The 16,655-nt window shown below is 34.9% G+C and overlaps 1 protein-coding gene across 2 annotated transcripts in view; it reads left to right on the plus strand.

The window, feature by feature from the left end:
- The window catches only part of COX15 (cytochrome c oxidase 15), a 133,899-nt gene that overhangs the window by 101,499 nt on the left and 15,745 nt on the right, over positions 1–16,655 (plus strand). For both annotated transcript variants that reach the window (XM_089787556.1, XM_089787562.1), the window contains exons 4-6: positions 9,532–9,757; positions 9,910–10,155; positions 10,293–10,403. In XM_089787556.1, the coding sequence (XP_089643682.1) occupies positions 9,532–9,757; positions 9,910–10,155; positions 10,293–10,403 (583 nt within the window). The remainder of the gene's footprint in view (positions 1–9,531; positions 9,758–9,909; positions 10,156–10,292; positions 10,404–16,655) is intronic.

Consider the following 16,655-nt stretch of genomic DNA (forward strand, 5'->3'; position numbering starts at 1 on the left):
CACAATTAGACTATAATACTCATGCGTAGAGGAATCACGATTGGCGACGTCTTTCCTTGAGCAACCTTGCGAATACGGGGTGGGGAAGTCTATCAACACTGAGAATGGCTCTTGTTTGTGGTTACCGTTCTCAGACTCCAGGAACCTAGAGGGAAACTTAAACATTCAGTTGGTACGAACTATACATGTTCTTGATACTAAACTAATATATGCCTACCCACTAATCACTGCCATCTCAATATTTTAGATAAACATTTCATATAGAACCAAATGCACTTACTGTCAAACTGCCTGAACTAAGTACTTGCCGATTTTCTGCCCTGACTATAGTTAATCTTCTAAAGAGGAGTTTGGGGTGATGTTCAACTTCCTCGGAAAGAACCGAACTCAAGGGATTTCGTCCTCAAAGTTCCAACCAGTCACATTAAAACAACTAGAGTGTGCCAATGTATTGTATTCATAAATTCTTGTGTAAATCTTAATGCAAGCTCCTCCTTTTATAACCTCGAAGTGAGGGAAACAACAATGAAATAAGGAATGTGGGACAAAACACAATTTCGTCCTATAGTCACCTAAGTCACTTTATAAAATAATTGACTTTATAACATAAAGTAACTTTATCCACACACACTTTAATAAAATAACTGAAGTACATAATATAAAATCTTCAATGTGACTAGTAGGCATCTTGATAGCTAATGCTGTTAATCTATCCGGATGTGGAGATAGATTAACCTGGTGCTAAAATACTAGTGTGGAGAAGGGGACATGACATATTTGCAATGGAGGGGCAGTATGCTTTGAAATAGAGGTTGAGGCAACGATTTCTTTGACAACAGAGGTTGAGGAAGACCTGTGACTTGAGGCGATTACTTTTGCTTCTGCCAGCGGTTTGTGTTTGTGTTTACTGTTTAACAATAGAGAGTTAACAATTTCTTTTCTGACTCTGGAGATCAAAAAGGAGGTGAGCAAATATAATATATTGCATGCAACTTGTTTATGCATCATAGTTTTAGTTTGATAGTTGTTTATGCATCATAGTTTCAATTTTCTCTTAAATTGTTCTTGAATCTTAGCATATAATATATATTAAATTTAAGAGAAATTAACTATGACAGTAGAAATTTAAGAGAAATTGTTCATTGTTTTTGAGATTCTTGGATTTGAACTGGTCTTAGTTTTTTCATTATGAAGTTATTGATAGATACTAAGAATCCATTACAGCTTGACAATAGTTTTTTTGATTTTTAATTTTATGTTTTATTTGTTGTGTATTTTTTTGTAAATTCTATCATGGCTACAAGTGCATTTGTTGTTAATAACCCCAACTTCAAAATCGATAGATGTTCCCCACTATGGAGACATGTGCAAATGATTCGACAGATGTCAGGTGGAGGAGGTTATGTGTGGATTTGTAGCCACTGCAGAGAGGAATTTAGTAGCTCTTATAGTAGATTAAAATCACATTTGTGCTTTATTCCTCAAAAAGGCATCAAATTTTGTACCGCGAAGCCAAAAGTAAATGGAGTGCTACTTGAAACTTTCCTTCCAAATCACATTGTAAACAAATATATTCAAGAACAGAAGCAAGTAGAGGAAGCTGCTAAGAGGAAAAATTCTTCACATCCATTGGAAAGTGTTAGGCCTCTAAAGAAAAGAAAAACATCGTCTATGTCTTCAACTACCGCTCCTAGTGAACCACCTGCAAAGGGCCATCCATTCTTGCGTCCTCTTCAACAACAAATTGTAAGTAAAAGATTAGCAAGACCCTTGGAATCATCATTCCAAAATGAAGCTAGAGACATTGCTGATCAAGCCATAGCTAGATGCGTTTATGCAAATGGATTGTCATTTAATGTTGTTCGCTCACCGTATTGGCAATACATGGTGAGGGCAATTAATGAGGCTCCAAACGGGTTCAAGGGCTCTGGGTATGAGAAGGTACGCACCACTTTATTGGATGATGAGGTGGCCTGTGTAGAGAATGCCATATTTCCCATCAAAGATGCATGAGTCAAAATAGGTGTGACAATAGTATCAGATGGATGGAAAGATGCAAAGAACCGTCCTTTGGTGAATGTTCTTGTAGTGTCTACAAGAGGTGCAATGTTTCTAAAGGCAATGGATTGTGAAGGAGAGGTAAAGGATGGTCCTTTCATTGCAAACATTCTCATCCAAGCTATCGAGCAAGTTGGCCCTCAGAATGTTGTTCAAGTAATAACCAACAATGCAAAGAATTGTAGGGCTGCCGGCTTATTGGTTGAGTAGCAGTATGAACACATTTTTTGGACACCTTTTGCGGTGCACTCACTCAACCCAATGCTGAAAAAAATTGGCACTAAAGTTGAGTGGATAAAAAAAATGTATGAAGAAGCACAAGAAATCCAAATGTTTGTCACGAACCACCATATGACGGAAGCCATATTCAAGGTAAGTTGAATTGTTTAAAATTTTAGAAATCTAGGCACTTTAGTAAACTTTCTATGTTTTCAAATTTTTAATCTATTACTATTTTGATTTTAAAATAGGTTGTTGAGACCTGCTTTGCCTCCAATACCATTTTTTGAGGCGCCTTATCAAGGTTAAAGACGCATTGACTAGAATGGTAACTAGTGCTAATTGCAACATATTGAAGCAATCTAATACTAATAAAGCAATTGCCACAAGGGGATTGATACTAAATGAATCTTGGTGGGATCGTGTTGAGTACCTTCTGAAGATCACTGAGCCTATATTGAGCATGTTCCGATACACTAACATGGATAGGCCTTTCTTGGGTGAGGTATATGATGACATTGACTCCAGGATTGAGGACATTAGAAATATCATAAATGAGAAAGAGCAAGATCCTGATGAAATATTCTTCAAGGAGCTATAGTTAATCATGATAGAGAGATGGAACAAAATGACTACCCCTTTGCATCTACTTGCCTTTGCATTGAGCCTTAGGTTCTATAGCCAATCAGTCCTCAAGGGGAGTACCTCTAGAGGTCCCCGATACAAAGATCATGAAGTTGCTCAAGGGTACAAGACAGCCCTTTGAAGACTCTTTCTTGAGCACCTACAACCTATAGTGAGGTCTGAATTTATGAGTTTTGCGAGCACCGATGATTGTGGTATCGATGCTCTTGAAGACAAGAACAATGCTGATGCTCATAAATGGTGGTACTTCCATGGACAAAAATACCAACACTTGTAGCCCATTGCCATCAAAATTTTATCGCAGGTTAGTTTTTTAATCTTAAGATTCTAATTACTAGTTTCTTGTTGGTAAATATTCAAAACACTAATTTCTAGTTTTGTGTTGGTAAATTTGCAAATCTTGATAGGTTGCTAGTTCATCATCATCTAAGAGAAATTGGAGCACATACTCCTTAATCCACTCGATAAAACGCAACCGACTAAACTCAAAGAAAGAAGATAACTTGGTGTTTGTGCATTCAAACTTGAGGCTCACAACTCACAAAGAGAATACATACAAAAAGGGGGAGGCAAAACAATGGGATGTCGAACCAGAGGCGTGTAGTTGGAAGTCCACTCTGATGCACTTGTGATTGAAGATGGTGATCCTAAGACACATAGTACTGATGGAGCTGATCCTGAGGCTACGACTGAGACTACGGTTGAGACTGCTAATGCTAGTGGCACTAATTGTGCTTCAAATCAGAAACTGCCTAATGATGATGAATTGTTTGATGATTTTTTATGATACATTGATATTTGATCATATATGAGTCTATGATTGATTACTGATTATTGATAGTAATGTTGACATTGTTGTATTAAAGACTAAAGTTTTGAACTAAAACTTTCATATGGTGGTATATTTTGACATTTTGTCATGCCATTCGAACAAATCATTAATATATGTGGTGGTTGAATTTACTAAATTGCTTTAGATTAGCTTAGTGGTGTATGAACTGGTATGCTGCAACATATTTTTACACACACACACACATATTTATAAAAACAAAAATTCTTGTACAGAGGAACCCAAAACAAACCCAAACCCACCCCAAAATTTTTTTGATCGAATTTCGAACCCGCATCCGAACCAAATCGGAACCGGCAATTTAGAGCAAATTTAATACTGGATGTAAATGTAATACGCAAACCCATTTTTCTCCTCTTACACTCAATATATTTTAATCCAGTTTTATGGTTCTAATGGATTGATAATCATTCCTAATCTCAGCTCCAATTCTATATAAACTATTCTTCTATCAGACTCATCTATTACTATGACAACAGTTTGAATCAATCAGAATTATCAAGGATTCGTAGGTTAATTAAATATTATCTAAATTGAGTTTCATGGCCAGAATGCACTAATCTCCTGCAACTCTTTAATCTCTGCTTGAAGGGAATCAATCTGATGTGATGGAAAGAATGTCACGACTTTATCCTTGTAGTCATGACTCTAGTTGTTTAGTTTTTGTTATGAACTGCTATTATATGTATGTTGTCTAATAAATAATATATTACCATATAAATCTAATGTATTTCATAATATAGATTACACACTTGCCAATCAGGCATTTGCAATTTAGCCAATCTCTCCTGAGTAGAAATTTATTTCTTTTATCTAACTTGTGCTTCAATAACCTAAATGCAATTACAAGAAAAGAGTCACAAATTCCACATGCCAGTATACTCTATGCCTGTACCAAAATGGGAGATTTGGAATAGGGTATAGACATCCATCAAAGCATGTTAATGGACGGGGGCTTTTGTCACAAATTATATTTGGAAATTCTTCATTATACATTTATGCAAAATGTGGTTGCATCGACCAGGCACGCGAGCTGTTTGACAATATGCTTCAGAAAGGCTTCAGGGACTTTCAAAGTAAATGCAATTGGTAGGTATGAAGGCAAATTCTACAACCTTTTCCTTTGTCCTTCCTGTGGCTTTCAGGCATTGTGCTCACCATCACCGAATCCAATCGGTAGAAACTTGGAACCGGGCATACAGTCTTAGTGTTAGGAAATGAATTCTTAGTATTAGGGAGGGTACACCATACAGTCTTCCCTTGAATACTAGCAGAATGACTTGCAATAATAGGAATGTTTTGAGGGAGGGTGGAGGCAAATCCTACTGAAGCATGTGCTTCCAAATTAAGAAGGCAGGATGGGAGATTCACTCATCCCCTTTTGAATGGTCATTTTCTTTTTTCCATCTATTTACAGGAGATAGCATGGACCTTAGTATCTACTGAAATAAACTCAATTCGTCTCAATTTGCTACAGAACAACTTAATAAAATTTGAGCTCCCCATTATCAATGTTCATTTTTCCAAAGTAATTGCAAAGTATATTATTTTATGAACTGGGTATTGTGAGAGTTACATGTGTTGCATGTTTAAAGAAAAATTCAGTGTGTCATAGGGTTTTGAAGACATCCATCTTGCATGTGTTTGTATGTGGAAACATACAGAGTGGGCATGGATGGCTTTTCATCAATGTTACAAATGTGATGCATTTAGTTTTCCAGTGGTTGTGTTGTGTTGGCTACTTTTTCTGTTTTCAGTCTCCAAGACATGTTTAACGAACTTCTTTGTCAGCCTCCAAGTAATTTATTGTTCTAAGCTTTGTGAGATTTTGCAGGGCGTGTTAGCAATAGGGCCTTACATTGGGTTCACAGGTATCTACGGGGGCAAGACCAGCCCTACTAGCTGGTTTGGATTCTGTTTCATTTGTGTGATTATGCCATACATTCAGATGTTTTGTATTATTTTGACTGAAGTTACAGCATCTTTGTATAAATATAAGTGGAAATTTGTGAAAAGAGTTGGGGAATAGTTAAATTCAATTCTTAAGGAGTTCAATGGATGAATTTCTACATTAATGATGGAATTTGAGTATAGCATGAAAAATATTAAATTGGAAAATATTGAAATTAATTTTCAGTTAAATTGATCTACTTTCAAATATTTTTGATTGCAGAGACCTTGAAAATACTATTGGCAGCAACATTGCACTGCATCTAGTGCAAGCGCTAGTTTCTTATACTTCTTTGTTAGATCACTCAAAGTGAGCATTGGCCTCTTGGCAAATCAGGTTGCATATTATTAACATAAGAAATCAGGAAGAGTACCACTGCTGCATATTTGTAAAATCCAGACCAGGCATATCAATATTATCACTACAAGCAGTATTGAAGACAATAGCATACATTTAAGGGTCAAGATCAGAAACAACAATAACATCAATAAATGGGATATTGAATGTACTCCATACTTATAAAGACAGATCAGAAAGAGCAATACAAACTGTAAGCGATATTGAATATACTTGCATCTTATAAAGAAAGATCAGAAATAGCAATGCATTGGTGTAAGTAATACTGAATATATTTGCATGCTTATAAATATAGATCAGGAGCAGCAGACACCTCATTGCTGTAAGCTACAGAATCAGATTGAAGCATATTTCTCAGTGTCATATCAGAGATGGCTATCAATAACATTGATTGAACAATTCATATTGTATGGAAGAAGTGAAAATCAGATATATAGATCAGAGATGTTCTTTGCATAAATCTAATTGTTATACCAGAGATAGCAGTGTTACTTTATCTTATACATCATATAACAGCATCAATAATCAATATTGTAAATGCTATTAGAGCCTTTTTGGAAAGAATCCTCTTGCAATTGAACTTTTTGTGTTTATCATCCCTATTTCCTAAGTATTAAGAGAAGCGGACATTACATCATAATGAATGTTTCCCCCGGTCACTATTTAGATGGATGTTCCTGTGGCATCATAATACGTAACTCAGCAGGTGAGGGTCTTCTTGGCAGGCTAAGAGCACACTAGATTTCAACTGGCATCACTATTTTTAATGTGCTCACTAATGCAACACATAGGTTAATGTTTTTAATGGGATGTCCAAATGTTACCAAATTTTGAGTAGGCCATACTTCAACTGGATCAAATACTCTTTACATTAAATTATTTTGTTTAGAAACAGAGAAGATGTGTTAATTTTTGCTTAGAAATAGATGCAATTTCTAAGCGCTTTCTAAATATTTGATGTGCAAGTTGACATACCTATTAGTTGATAGTTGAACTAATAGTCTAGTTTGGGCTCAAGCACCCTTGAGCATCTTCATTGGTGCTTATCCCATGTAATTAGTCAACACAAATAAGAGAATCAATTCAATCCTTCATTGAACTAGTTAGTTAAGACTTACTCCCAAGGCAAGATAGAAACTTACTTTTTAAATATAAAATAGTACTTATTAATATGGTTGACCTATTGGAATTTGACAAGGGGGTCAAATTTTGAGAATAGAAGTGCCCTCTCTGGTTTTGTATTGGAAATTACATTGCAAACTGGAGACTATGATTGCAACCTACAATAATCTCCACCTCAATCATGACAATTTGGCTGGTGTCACTTTATCCTAAATTATCCTAAAGGTCGCCACTATATTACTTTGGGGAGCTGCTCAATAAAAAGAGAACGTATTTTGTTTACAAGGGGAGAGGAAGATGGAGAAAAAGAACTTTTGTTAAATTTTTAAGTAATTATATTTCTCCTTTTTGTTTCAGCTTGCTTGAACTTATGGATTGATGAGGACGTGAAGATCTTCTTAGGATGCAGCAAGGAAGGCCCCGCTTGTCTGCACAATGAGGAGAAATCCATAGGTTGTGACAGTAGTGGTAGATTATATATTTTTTTACAATATCGTTAATCTTCTTGTTTTATTGATATTCTAGATCCTGAACACTCTTGTAGAAGAGTGTACACAACACATCTGATTGTTGCAAAAAATATGATATCTTGTGATATATTAGATCTTGTACCAGAGATTGATATTTTCATTTAAAATATACAATATTTTCCAAAAGAACCAGTCTGATATTTAATCGAGTTGTTCCCATTGTTTCCTCAACATTGCAGCCAACATTTTCTGAGCTTTTCTGATTTTATCCATGTTTTTCAAAGATTTTTCAGAGTTTTTCCAGAATTTCAAGGAAGCAAAGTGCAATATAATCTCATTTAGACTGCAAATTGCACTGACTTTTAGTGCAACAAAACATATGGGAATTTTAGGTTTTTTGGGCGTGGTTTCTATGTACATGGACAATTTTCGATACCCAGGATGGCCAAGGTATTTGGTGAAGAACAGTTGAATTTTATTAGGCTGAGCAGAATGTTGGAGCTTTAAGATCAAGAATTATAATGTATTTTGTGAAATTGGTTTGCGTGCTTTTTAAACTTATGTTCTTGGGTTATGTTGATATTGAGGGAACCTCTGTTTATTAATTGCTTTCATAGAATTCATGATTGGGAGTTGGATGATATCTCTATTTAGGAGGACACATGCCATTTCTTGGAATCCCTTCAATTTTTGAGTGCAAATTCTTATGTACTCTGGAAGTAAGATTTTGTGAGCTTTTTCAGCACCCCTGCATATCTCTTGGGAAGGTGTTACAGTGATGGTAAGATAGGATGTTCTGAGCACTATAGGAACCAAGTATCTGTTCTAAGCAATGGTTTAGGATATAGATATGGGAGTGTACTTTATGAGAAACATTACGCTTTTCTATTTCTCCTGTCTACTGATTTACAGCATTGAACCATAGCATAAGGATTGAGTAAACATCATCATATCCCTTTGTACTGGCTTTGCACTAGATTGGGAGGATGAGGACCCTTGTTTGTACTATTTAGCAGTGAAAAATGTTATCAGTGCTTGACTGAGCTATATTGTAAGCAATCCAGTTTATATTGCACATGATTACATCCTGCTTGAGTAAGACAACAAAATCTATTTACCTTGTTCATATAAGAAATCTTGATAATCTTGCATTATTTCATTATGTATAACCCTTTGCAAAATCATCAGAAACTGCATTCAATAGCTGATCATACTTGATAGCAGCTAGTCTTATTGGCACCACCCACTTTGGGTTACTTTGTAACTTCATTCTTGTAGTTTGAACTTTGTATTGTGTAACCTGAACTGGTAACTTAGAAATTGTGAATAGCCTTTTTGAATGAATTTCCAGAATACAGATTGGAATTGGGTCTTTGATATTCAGAAAGTGTGTTTGCCTATCAATTGATAGAAGGCAGGGTTAACTAGCGCAACTTGGGGAAATTACAACCTTCTGTTGTGGATGTTTCAACAATTCCGGACTTGGCTTGAGAACATGAAATAAAATAAGGAGTGTTGAGAAGATTCCTAATTATAAAAACTTTGTTTTTGTTAATTACAGATTAATTGCAGCATTTTGTAAACAGTTTTGAATGAACATGCATTCTTGGTTTAACACTACTGTTTTCATTTTTAGTGCTGAAGTCTTTATGATGTGTTATGATATGGCATTACAATTTATAATCCTACTCAAGTCTCAAGTCCCTACAGTGTGTTCTACAATGATGGATCCTTTATGTGATATATCTATTGCTTATAATGTTATATGTTTGCAGCTTCTTGGAATTTATTCATTGGATTAATCTGTATGAGATTAGCTGTTCTTACATTTAATTATCGAATTGTAATTATCTCTGCAGTGTAAACAAGGGAATCGGCCTTGAAGATTTCAAGTTTATATATTGGATGGAATATGCACATCGCATGTGGGGAAGGGGTCTAGGCATTGTCTTCTCTGCTCCGTTTGCATACTTCGTTTGGAAAGGATACATAACCAGACAGCTTGGCTTCAGACTTTCAGCTATTTTTGCTATGGGTGCTGGACAGGGATTGATAGGCTGGTGGATGGTGAAGAGTGGCCTCCAGGTAGAGTGCACACCATATAACCTCTGTGACTTTGGCTTTTTTTAATACAGTAAATGGAGACATCAGTATATCTCTATGCTTATTTTCCCATGCCACAGAATTTTCGGCCTTCAGCCCTTGTAAACTGATTCCAGCCAAAGTTTCTTTTTTAGGAACCAGAATCAGAGTATGCAGAACCTAGAGTGAGTCCTTATCGTTTGGCAACTCATCTCACTTCTGCATTTGTAATTTACTGTGGTCTTCTTTGGATGGCTCTTTCTGTAGCCATGCCAGAACCCCCAACATATTCAGCAGTTTGGGTTAAAGGAGCAGAAAAGGTCAGGAGGCTAGCCCTCCCAGTGAGTGCTGTTGTTGCCATAACAGCTATTTCAGGGGCATTTGTTGCAGGAAATGATGCAGTGAGAAACCTGAACTTTGATAAACCTTTGTTATTTTATGAGAATAAAAGTTTGTTAATGCTATTAATCTAGTATCATTCAAAATAGATCATTTGGGACCTTATTTTGTCTTATGCTTTCTCTTAAACATAATACAGGGGCGGGCATTCAACACATTTCCCAAAATGGGTGATAAATGGGTCCCGGATGGCCTTTTTGAGTTGAAACCATTCATGCGAAATTTCTTTGAGAACACAGCAACTGTGCAGGTAATGAATGGAAGTTTGAAAGCGATGCTTCTTGTAGTTCCTTCTGAAGTATTTATTTCATCTTATTTATTTTTCTTCTAAAGATTTAATGCATCTCTAGTGGATCAACAGGTGCACAGGAATTGGCACAGGAAATTATAATACATGTACTGAATATGCTTTTACTTTTTAGGAATCTTAGCTCTTTTCTTTTTAATATTATTAATTACTACTAATATTAGTTGTTTTTTTCCGTTGGACATGATTTTGGGGATCTGTTATGGTATCCCAGCTCTCAGGTAAACAAAAAGCAAGGTAATTATAAAGCAAACCAGAAAGCCTTGTGAACAGCTTCAGAATGAGCAGAGCAGGTCATAAACCGAAGGAAAGATAGCAGACAAAATATTCCAACATCTATGTGATCCAAAACCATAAAAAGAACCTTAAGCTATCAAAACTAGCTGCCAACATGAGCACAACAAACATCAGAGCTATAAAACGGTTATTGGAACCCCTGACAAGTATCAACTATTGAATCAGAAACCATACACAAAAGAATATCCTCAAGTCAAACAGCCAAGTGAGGAAAATCAAGGGAGTTGCAGAACTCCCCATCAAGCAATTTCTGAAGAGCTGGTTACCAATGTTTAATGTTCATACACCTGATTGTATATTCCCAAGCCAGAGACTTGCACCAGTTTTGCCTTAAGAAACTCTAGGTTGGCAGAATTGTTTAAGCTTTCAAATTGAATTCCTTAAATTCATTCTGCTCGTTTTGCTGAATGAATCAGACTACCCCCTTCTGTTGATGGTAGTGTACTTTAGATGCCTCTAACAAGCCATGTTGAAGGGGAAGCAGCATATGCTTCATAAGAAGCTTCAAATCTTGAGAGAAATCCTCCGAGTTCTTCTCTTGTAACATGACATCTTGCAGCTTCATGTGCCAACTCTCAAGGCCATGAAGCTTTGAGTTTTTTGGTGGGTTCCCAAGTTCCATAGGATTTGGCATTGTAACCAATCTCCATCCAGAAGCACGAAAAAAGTTGGCAACACATCACACAGACCATGCACAGTGTATCTGCTAATTGGGAGTGAACACATTTTCTAAGCATGGTGACCAGAAGCACTATAATGATCACAGTGAGCTTACAATTTCTCATTCTGGCAGAAAAGATAACTCTCATGGGTGAGGCAAGAATATAGGGATAGATATTTGCTTAATCTACCACCTACTGTGCATAAAGCCCTTCCCTTGCAGAGAAAACACCACCTAAGATACTAGCACAACAAAAAAAAAATCATTATAAAGTGGTAAACAACTAGAAGCAAAAGCACAACTGTTAACTTAGAAAATAGAGGAGCTAGTATGAGCCGCTAATACTTATGAATGATTTTATTAGACATGACATCCATGTACATGTCAAGGTGGATGATTAACATCAAAATGTTGATTATCTCATCATGCATAATAGAATATTCTGTTGTGGAAAATTAGAAAGCTCAATTCATTGATTTGCTAATGAATCAATCCTCTTATTTTTCTCATTGAAGCAATGGGACAATGAGGTACAGGAATACACATTTCCTCCAACTTGAGAATTCTTCCAGAATAGACATGACTTAACTATTTGCGGGGCTGAGTTATTTTAAGTGCATCAATGATGATGGAGAAATCACGTTCCATGACAAGCTTTTGAGTACACCAAAATAAAGCTAGCAAGAAACACTTCTCACTTACATTGTTTGTTTTTCAATAGAACAAAAGAAAATGTCCTTTGACGAATGATCCTTATGAGTCATGAAGGACTTATCTTGCCCTTGTATGCTCGACATTTATGCAAAAGGCACCATTTCCAATCTTGAGTGGTGGACACTATTTTCCTTGTTTTGCTAGATTCATAATAGGTATTCACCCATTGCTAGGACTAATCTCACTTGTCAATTTGTAGAATTAGTTTTCAATTCAGTTGACTGGTTTCCATCTAAGGCATGCCATAAGATTTCTAGTAGTTATGTTTTCTTATCAATTATTTAATCAGGCTGCATTATGTTTTTAACAAATATATTGGAAGATTTTTCTTTTAATTTTTCATTTATATTTTGGTCCATGTAGGAATATATAGCATTTGTACTTTTGTTCTTTCCTCAGCAAGAAAATATTTTTGTATTTTTCTTCATATTCCTTTGATTTTCTTTTGTAGATATCTTTGTCCTCTGTTATTTTTTTCATTCTTAAGAAGTTCATTACATCTAAGAAATCATTTAAGTAGTCCAAAAGATATTTATTAGAAAATTGTCAAAATCCAAATCAAAAGGAATCATAAACCAAAGAATTTTTTTTTTGAAATAATAAAAAATAGATTAAAAAGAAAAGGGTCGATGCCTCGTGTGGTGATGTTGCTCACATCGTGCTCACTAGTGGCTTTTGTGGCTTCTTGTTTCCACATTCAACCTTAGGCTGTTGTATTCTTTTGGATTGTCATACAATGAACTAATCTAGTTTTTTTGTAAAAGCAAATTTAGTTGTTTGGGTTGCTTGATGGTATTCATTTTTAATTGTTTGTTGCTGCTTGTGAATTTTTGCTACATTGCCGAATTTGCATACTTCCCTTGCAATTTTGGGTATGAAACATACCACAATATGAATTTGAACTGAAATGACTATGGATTCGTCCAAGGTCTAATACCTGAAATGAATCTTACAAAAACCTCTTATACCTATTTCATTCAAGCATTGATGTGACATTTACAAACTATTTTTGGATTTATCACTAGCATTGGTTTGACTTAAAAAATGCTAAAGTGAAGTATAATAGATCCATTCAACGACGCATCATGTTTTTTATTGCATGGCATGCAAATCTGATTTTGTTTCTGGTTTTGTGGTGAAACAAAGGATGCGTTTCATCTAATTGGAGGCAGCCAGTTGTTGATGATTCAGGCTGGCATTTTAACACAAATTTGATGTTTTTATTAAGCATCAAAAAACACAGTTAACAAAGTCGAAACTAGGGAAAACATTAACTTACAAAACAAAGTTAACATTTAGCTGGGACTATGGCAAATATTAAAACATTATTACATACAATTTTATAATTGTCTGTATTTAATTTTGGATATAAACATCATTAAACTGCATCTCAAAGTATTTGCCATTTATTAAATATAATAAATAGTTTACTCTAATATAGTAGTACCAATATAAAATATTTATTCAAATACTAAAAGTAAATGTTGAATTTAAAGAAATAAAAAATTAAAATACATTAAATTATATGGTTTATTAAACAGTATATATAATTTCATAAATATTAATAATTTATTTTGAATTTATCTATATTTTTCTTCATAAATATTAATAAATTAATTTGAATTTATCTTTTTTTTCTCTATGACTAAATTAAAACTGTGAAACTAATACAATGTATTGTAGGAATTACTCATTTTTATTATATTAAAATTAATTTATTTTTAATATTAACTTAAGTCATAGGTAGTGATAAATAATGTGCAACACATCAAGTTCTATTTAAATTTAAAATTGATAATTATTAAATAATCTAAAATATAACTATTATTTGCAATTTTGTATGAATCTTAAAATTTAGATATTTTATAAATTGTTTGAGTTTCATTTGTTTTTCATTTCCTTTTGGTAAGGTTGCTGGATATAGATGGTCATGATCATGGCCAGTTTTAGTTCTATTGACAGACCTTTCTTCAAAATAGACTCAAATGTACCTTTGTTGAGGAATGTAGAAATGGTAGTGCAAATTCTAGGTGGTGGGACATATGTTTGGATATGTAGTGGGTGTGATAAGCGATATACAATTTCTTATCGCTAGGGGAAAGGCCCTTTTTGTGCCATTCTTGTATTGGGAATCAATAGCTGTCCACAGTGGCCACTTGCTTGTCCTTCTCTTACTCAAAGTATTGTCCTTGATATTGTAGTAGAAGGCCATCCATTTCTGAATATTAATGAAGATATTCCCTCTAATATGACAAGAGAAAAGGGACCATTGGAAAGGACATTCAATAATGATGTTAGAGAGAATGCTAACAAAAAATAAGGCAAAATAAGAAAAGTAAATGAAGCACAAAAAGGGCAAATAGGTCCAGACTATTGGAAGGTATGTAACACCTTATTGTCAAAGGAGGTCAAACACAAAAGGTTCATTAGCTCTCATTCAGGTCTCATGGAAAGAAACATGTCTCATTTTCATTGGATGGAAAGATGCAGAATATAGGCAACTAATCAATGTGATTGCATTGTTTCCGAATGGGACAACGTTTTTGAAAATTGTGGATTATGAGGAGCAAGTGAAGGATGCACAATTTATTGCTAACATCCTTTTATAGTGCATTAATGAAGTGTGTCAAAATTTTGTCCAACTCATAATGGACAATGCTAAGAATTGCAGAGCAGTTGGTATGTTAGGTGGGGCACAGTTTCTAGATATATGTTGGACACCTTGTTTTGTGCACTCACTCAAACTTTTGCTACAAAAGTTGGGTATGAAAATAGAATGGATCAAACAAATCTATATTGAAGCTGAAGAGATCCAAATGTTCATCGCAGACCATCACATGTTCACCATGACTAGACCTATTTAAGGTTTTTTTTTTTTTTATTCTACTTGAAAAAAAATGAAGTATTCATTCTTCTTGTTGATAATTTCAATATTTTGTTTTCCAATAGCTTGTTGAGACCGAATTTGCAATCCAACACAATTGTCTTGAGATGACATGTGAAGGTGCAAGAGACACCTTTTGGTATGGTCATCAGTCACTCATGGTCTATATCAAGACAATCCAACATTGGAAGGCATACAATTGTAAAGAAAATAATTCTAGATGACATTTGGTGGGATTGTGTGGAATATTTTCTTAGTTCCATAGACCATGAGTATGACCACTCTACTGACACGGAGAAGCCATTGATCCAAGGATTGAGATGAATGGAATCCATCATAAATACAGAAGAGGGAGGTCTTAAAGGAACCTCCTTCAAAGAGTTGTCAATTTTTGTTCATTGGTGGAATAAAATGATCACCCTACTCCATCTTTTGCCTTCATATTGACTCCCAAATTCTATAGTAAGAAATCCTTACTATGCCGATGAAGGTACAATCATATTGTGATGCACTTGTTAGACAAGGGTTTAGGAAAGCTCTTACAAACTCTTCCCTGATCCTAATATGGAAGGTGCAGTTTCAAGTCAGTCTGTTGATTTTGCAACCTCAATTGGTCAAATTGTTTCTGCTCTTTGTGAGAAGTTCAGAAAGGATTAATGGCCACAAATCGCTGCAACTCCAAGTTCTTGCAATCAAAATTTTATTGCAAGTTTATGAACTTTTACCAACTCTTTACATTTAATTTTTTCATCTAAAAATTACTATTTTCAAATTGGAACTTTGATTATAATGTTTTTTAAACTTAACTTGTGTAATGACAGCTTCCTTTGCTTCAATAGGTTGCTAGGTCTTTTTAGTTGAATGGAATTGGACTGCAGAGTCCATCTACTCAGTGAACTGCAACCAATTGACATCAATTGAAGTAGAGAAGTTAGTTTTCATGGACTCCAGCTTGCACTTTCTTACTCACAAAGATGATGAGTACAAGGAAGGGGCAACAAAGTTGTTGGATGTAGAATTGAAGTGACACACTTGGATCTATTTTGTTGTTGCACAAAGTCAGTTTTCAAGGAGTCGAGTAGCCAGCATACTGCTCTTCTGATCTCCTAAAATTATCCAATGTTAATGTTGATAATGGATTTGGTCTTGACGATGAACCATATGATACTGACTGGTGAACTGCTTACTAGTTTTATTAATTAAACATCATAAAATCATCATCTATTATGGAATTTAAGTTGGATCCTTCAGATATTTAAAAATCAAATTTAAAATTTTGAAATTTTGTAGTGGTTTTTAGCTTATGCATGATATACAACACTCTAAACTTAATTATGTTTTTAGGTTGTGGGCGTGTGTGTTTTGCAGAGATGCACCTAGCCACACCCCTTCACTTTGGAAAAGATAAGGAGAACAAGAAAGAACATTTTTCGTGTTGACCTATTGTACACGTGTATCCATACCCAATTTGAGAACTCCAGGTTTTTGTGTTCAAAAACTCCATCTTGGCTGGAGCCACAAACCATACTTTGCATTTCTATCTTTTTCATTGATGAAGTAGCTCTTTGATCATTATGTGACGGGTCTATGCAAATGGTGCTAATAGGCTAATAGCTATTGTTTTAGTTGGTTTCTTTGT

Source organism: Cupressus sempervirens, chromosome 1, assembly GCF_028749045.1.
Source record: "Cupressus sempervirens isolate cs-2001-9-10 chromosome 1, ASM2874904v1, whole genome shotgun sequence".
NCBI lineage: Eukaryota > Viridiplantae > Streptophyta > Pinopsida > Cupressales > Cupressaceae > Cupressus > Cupressus sempervirens.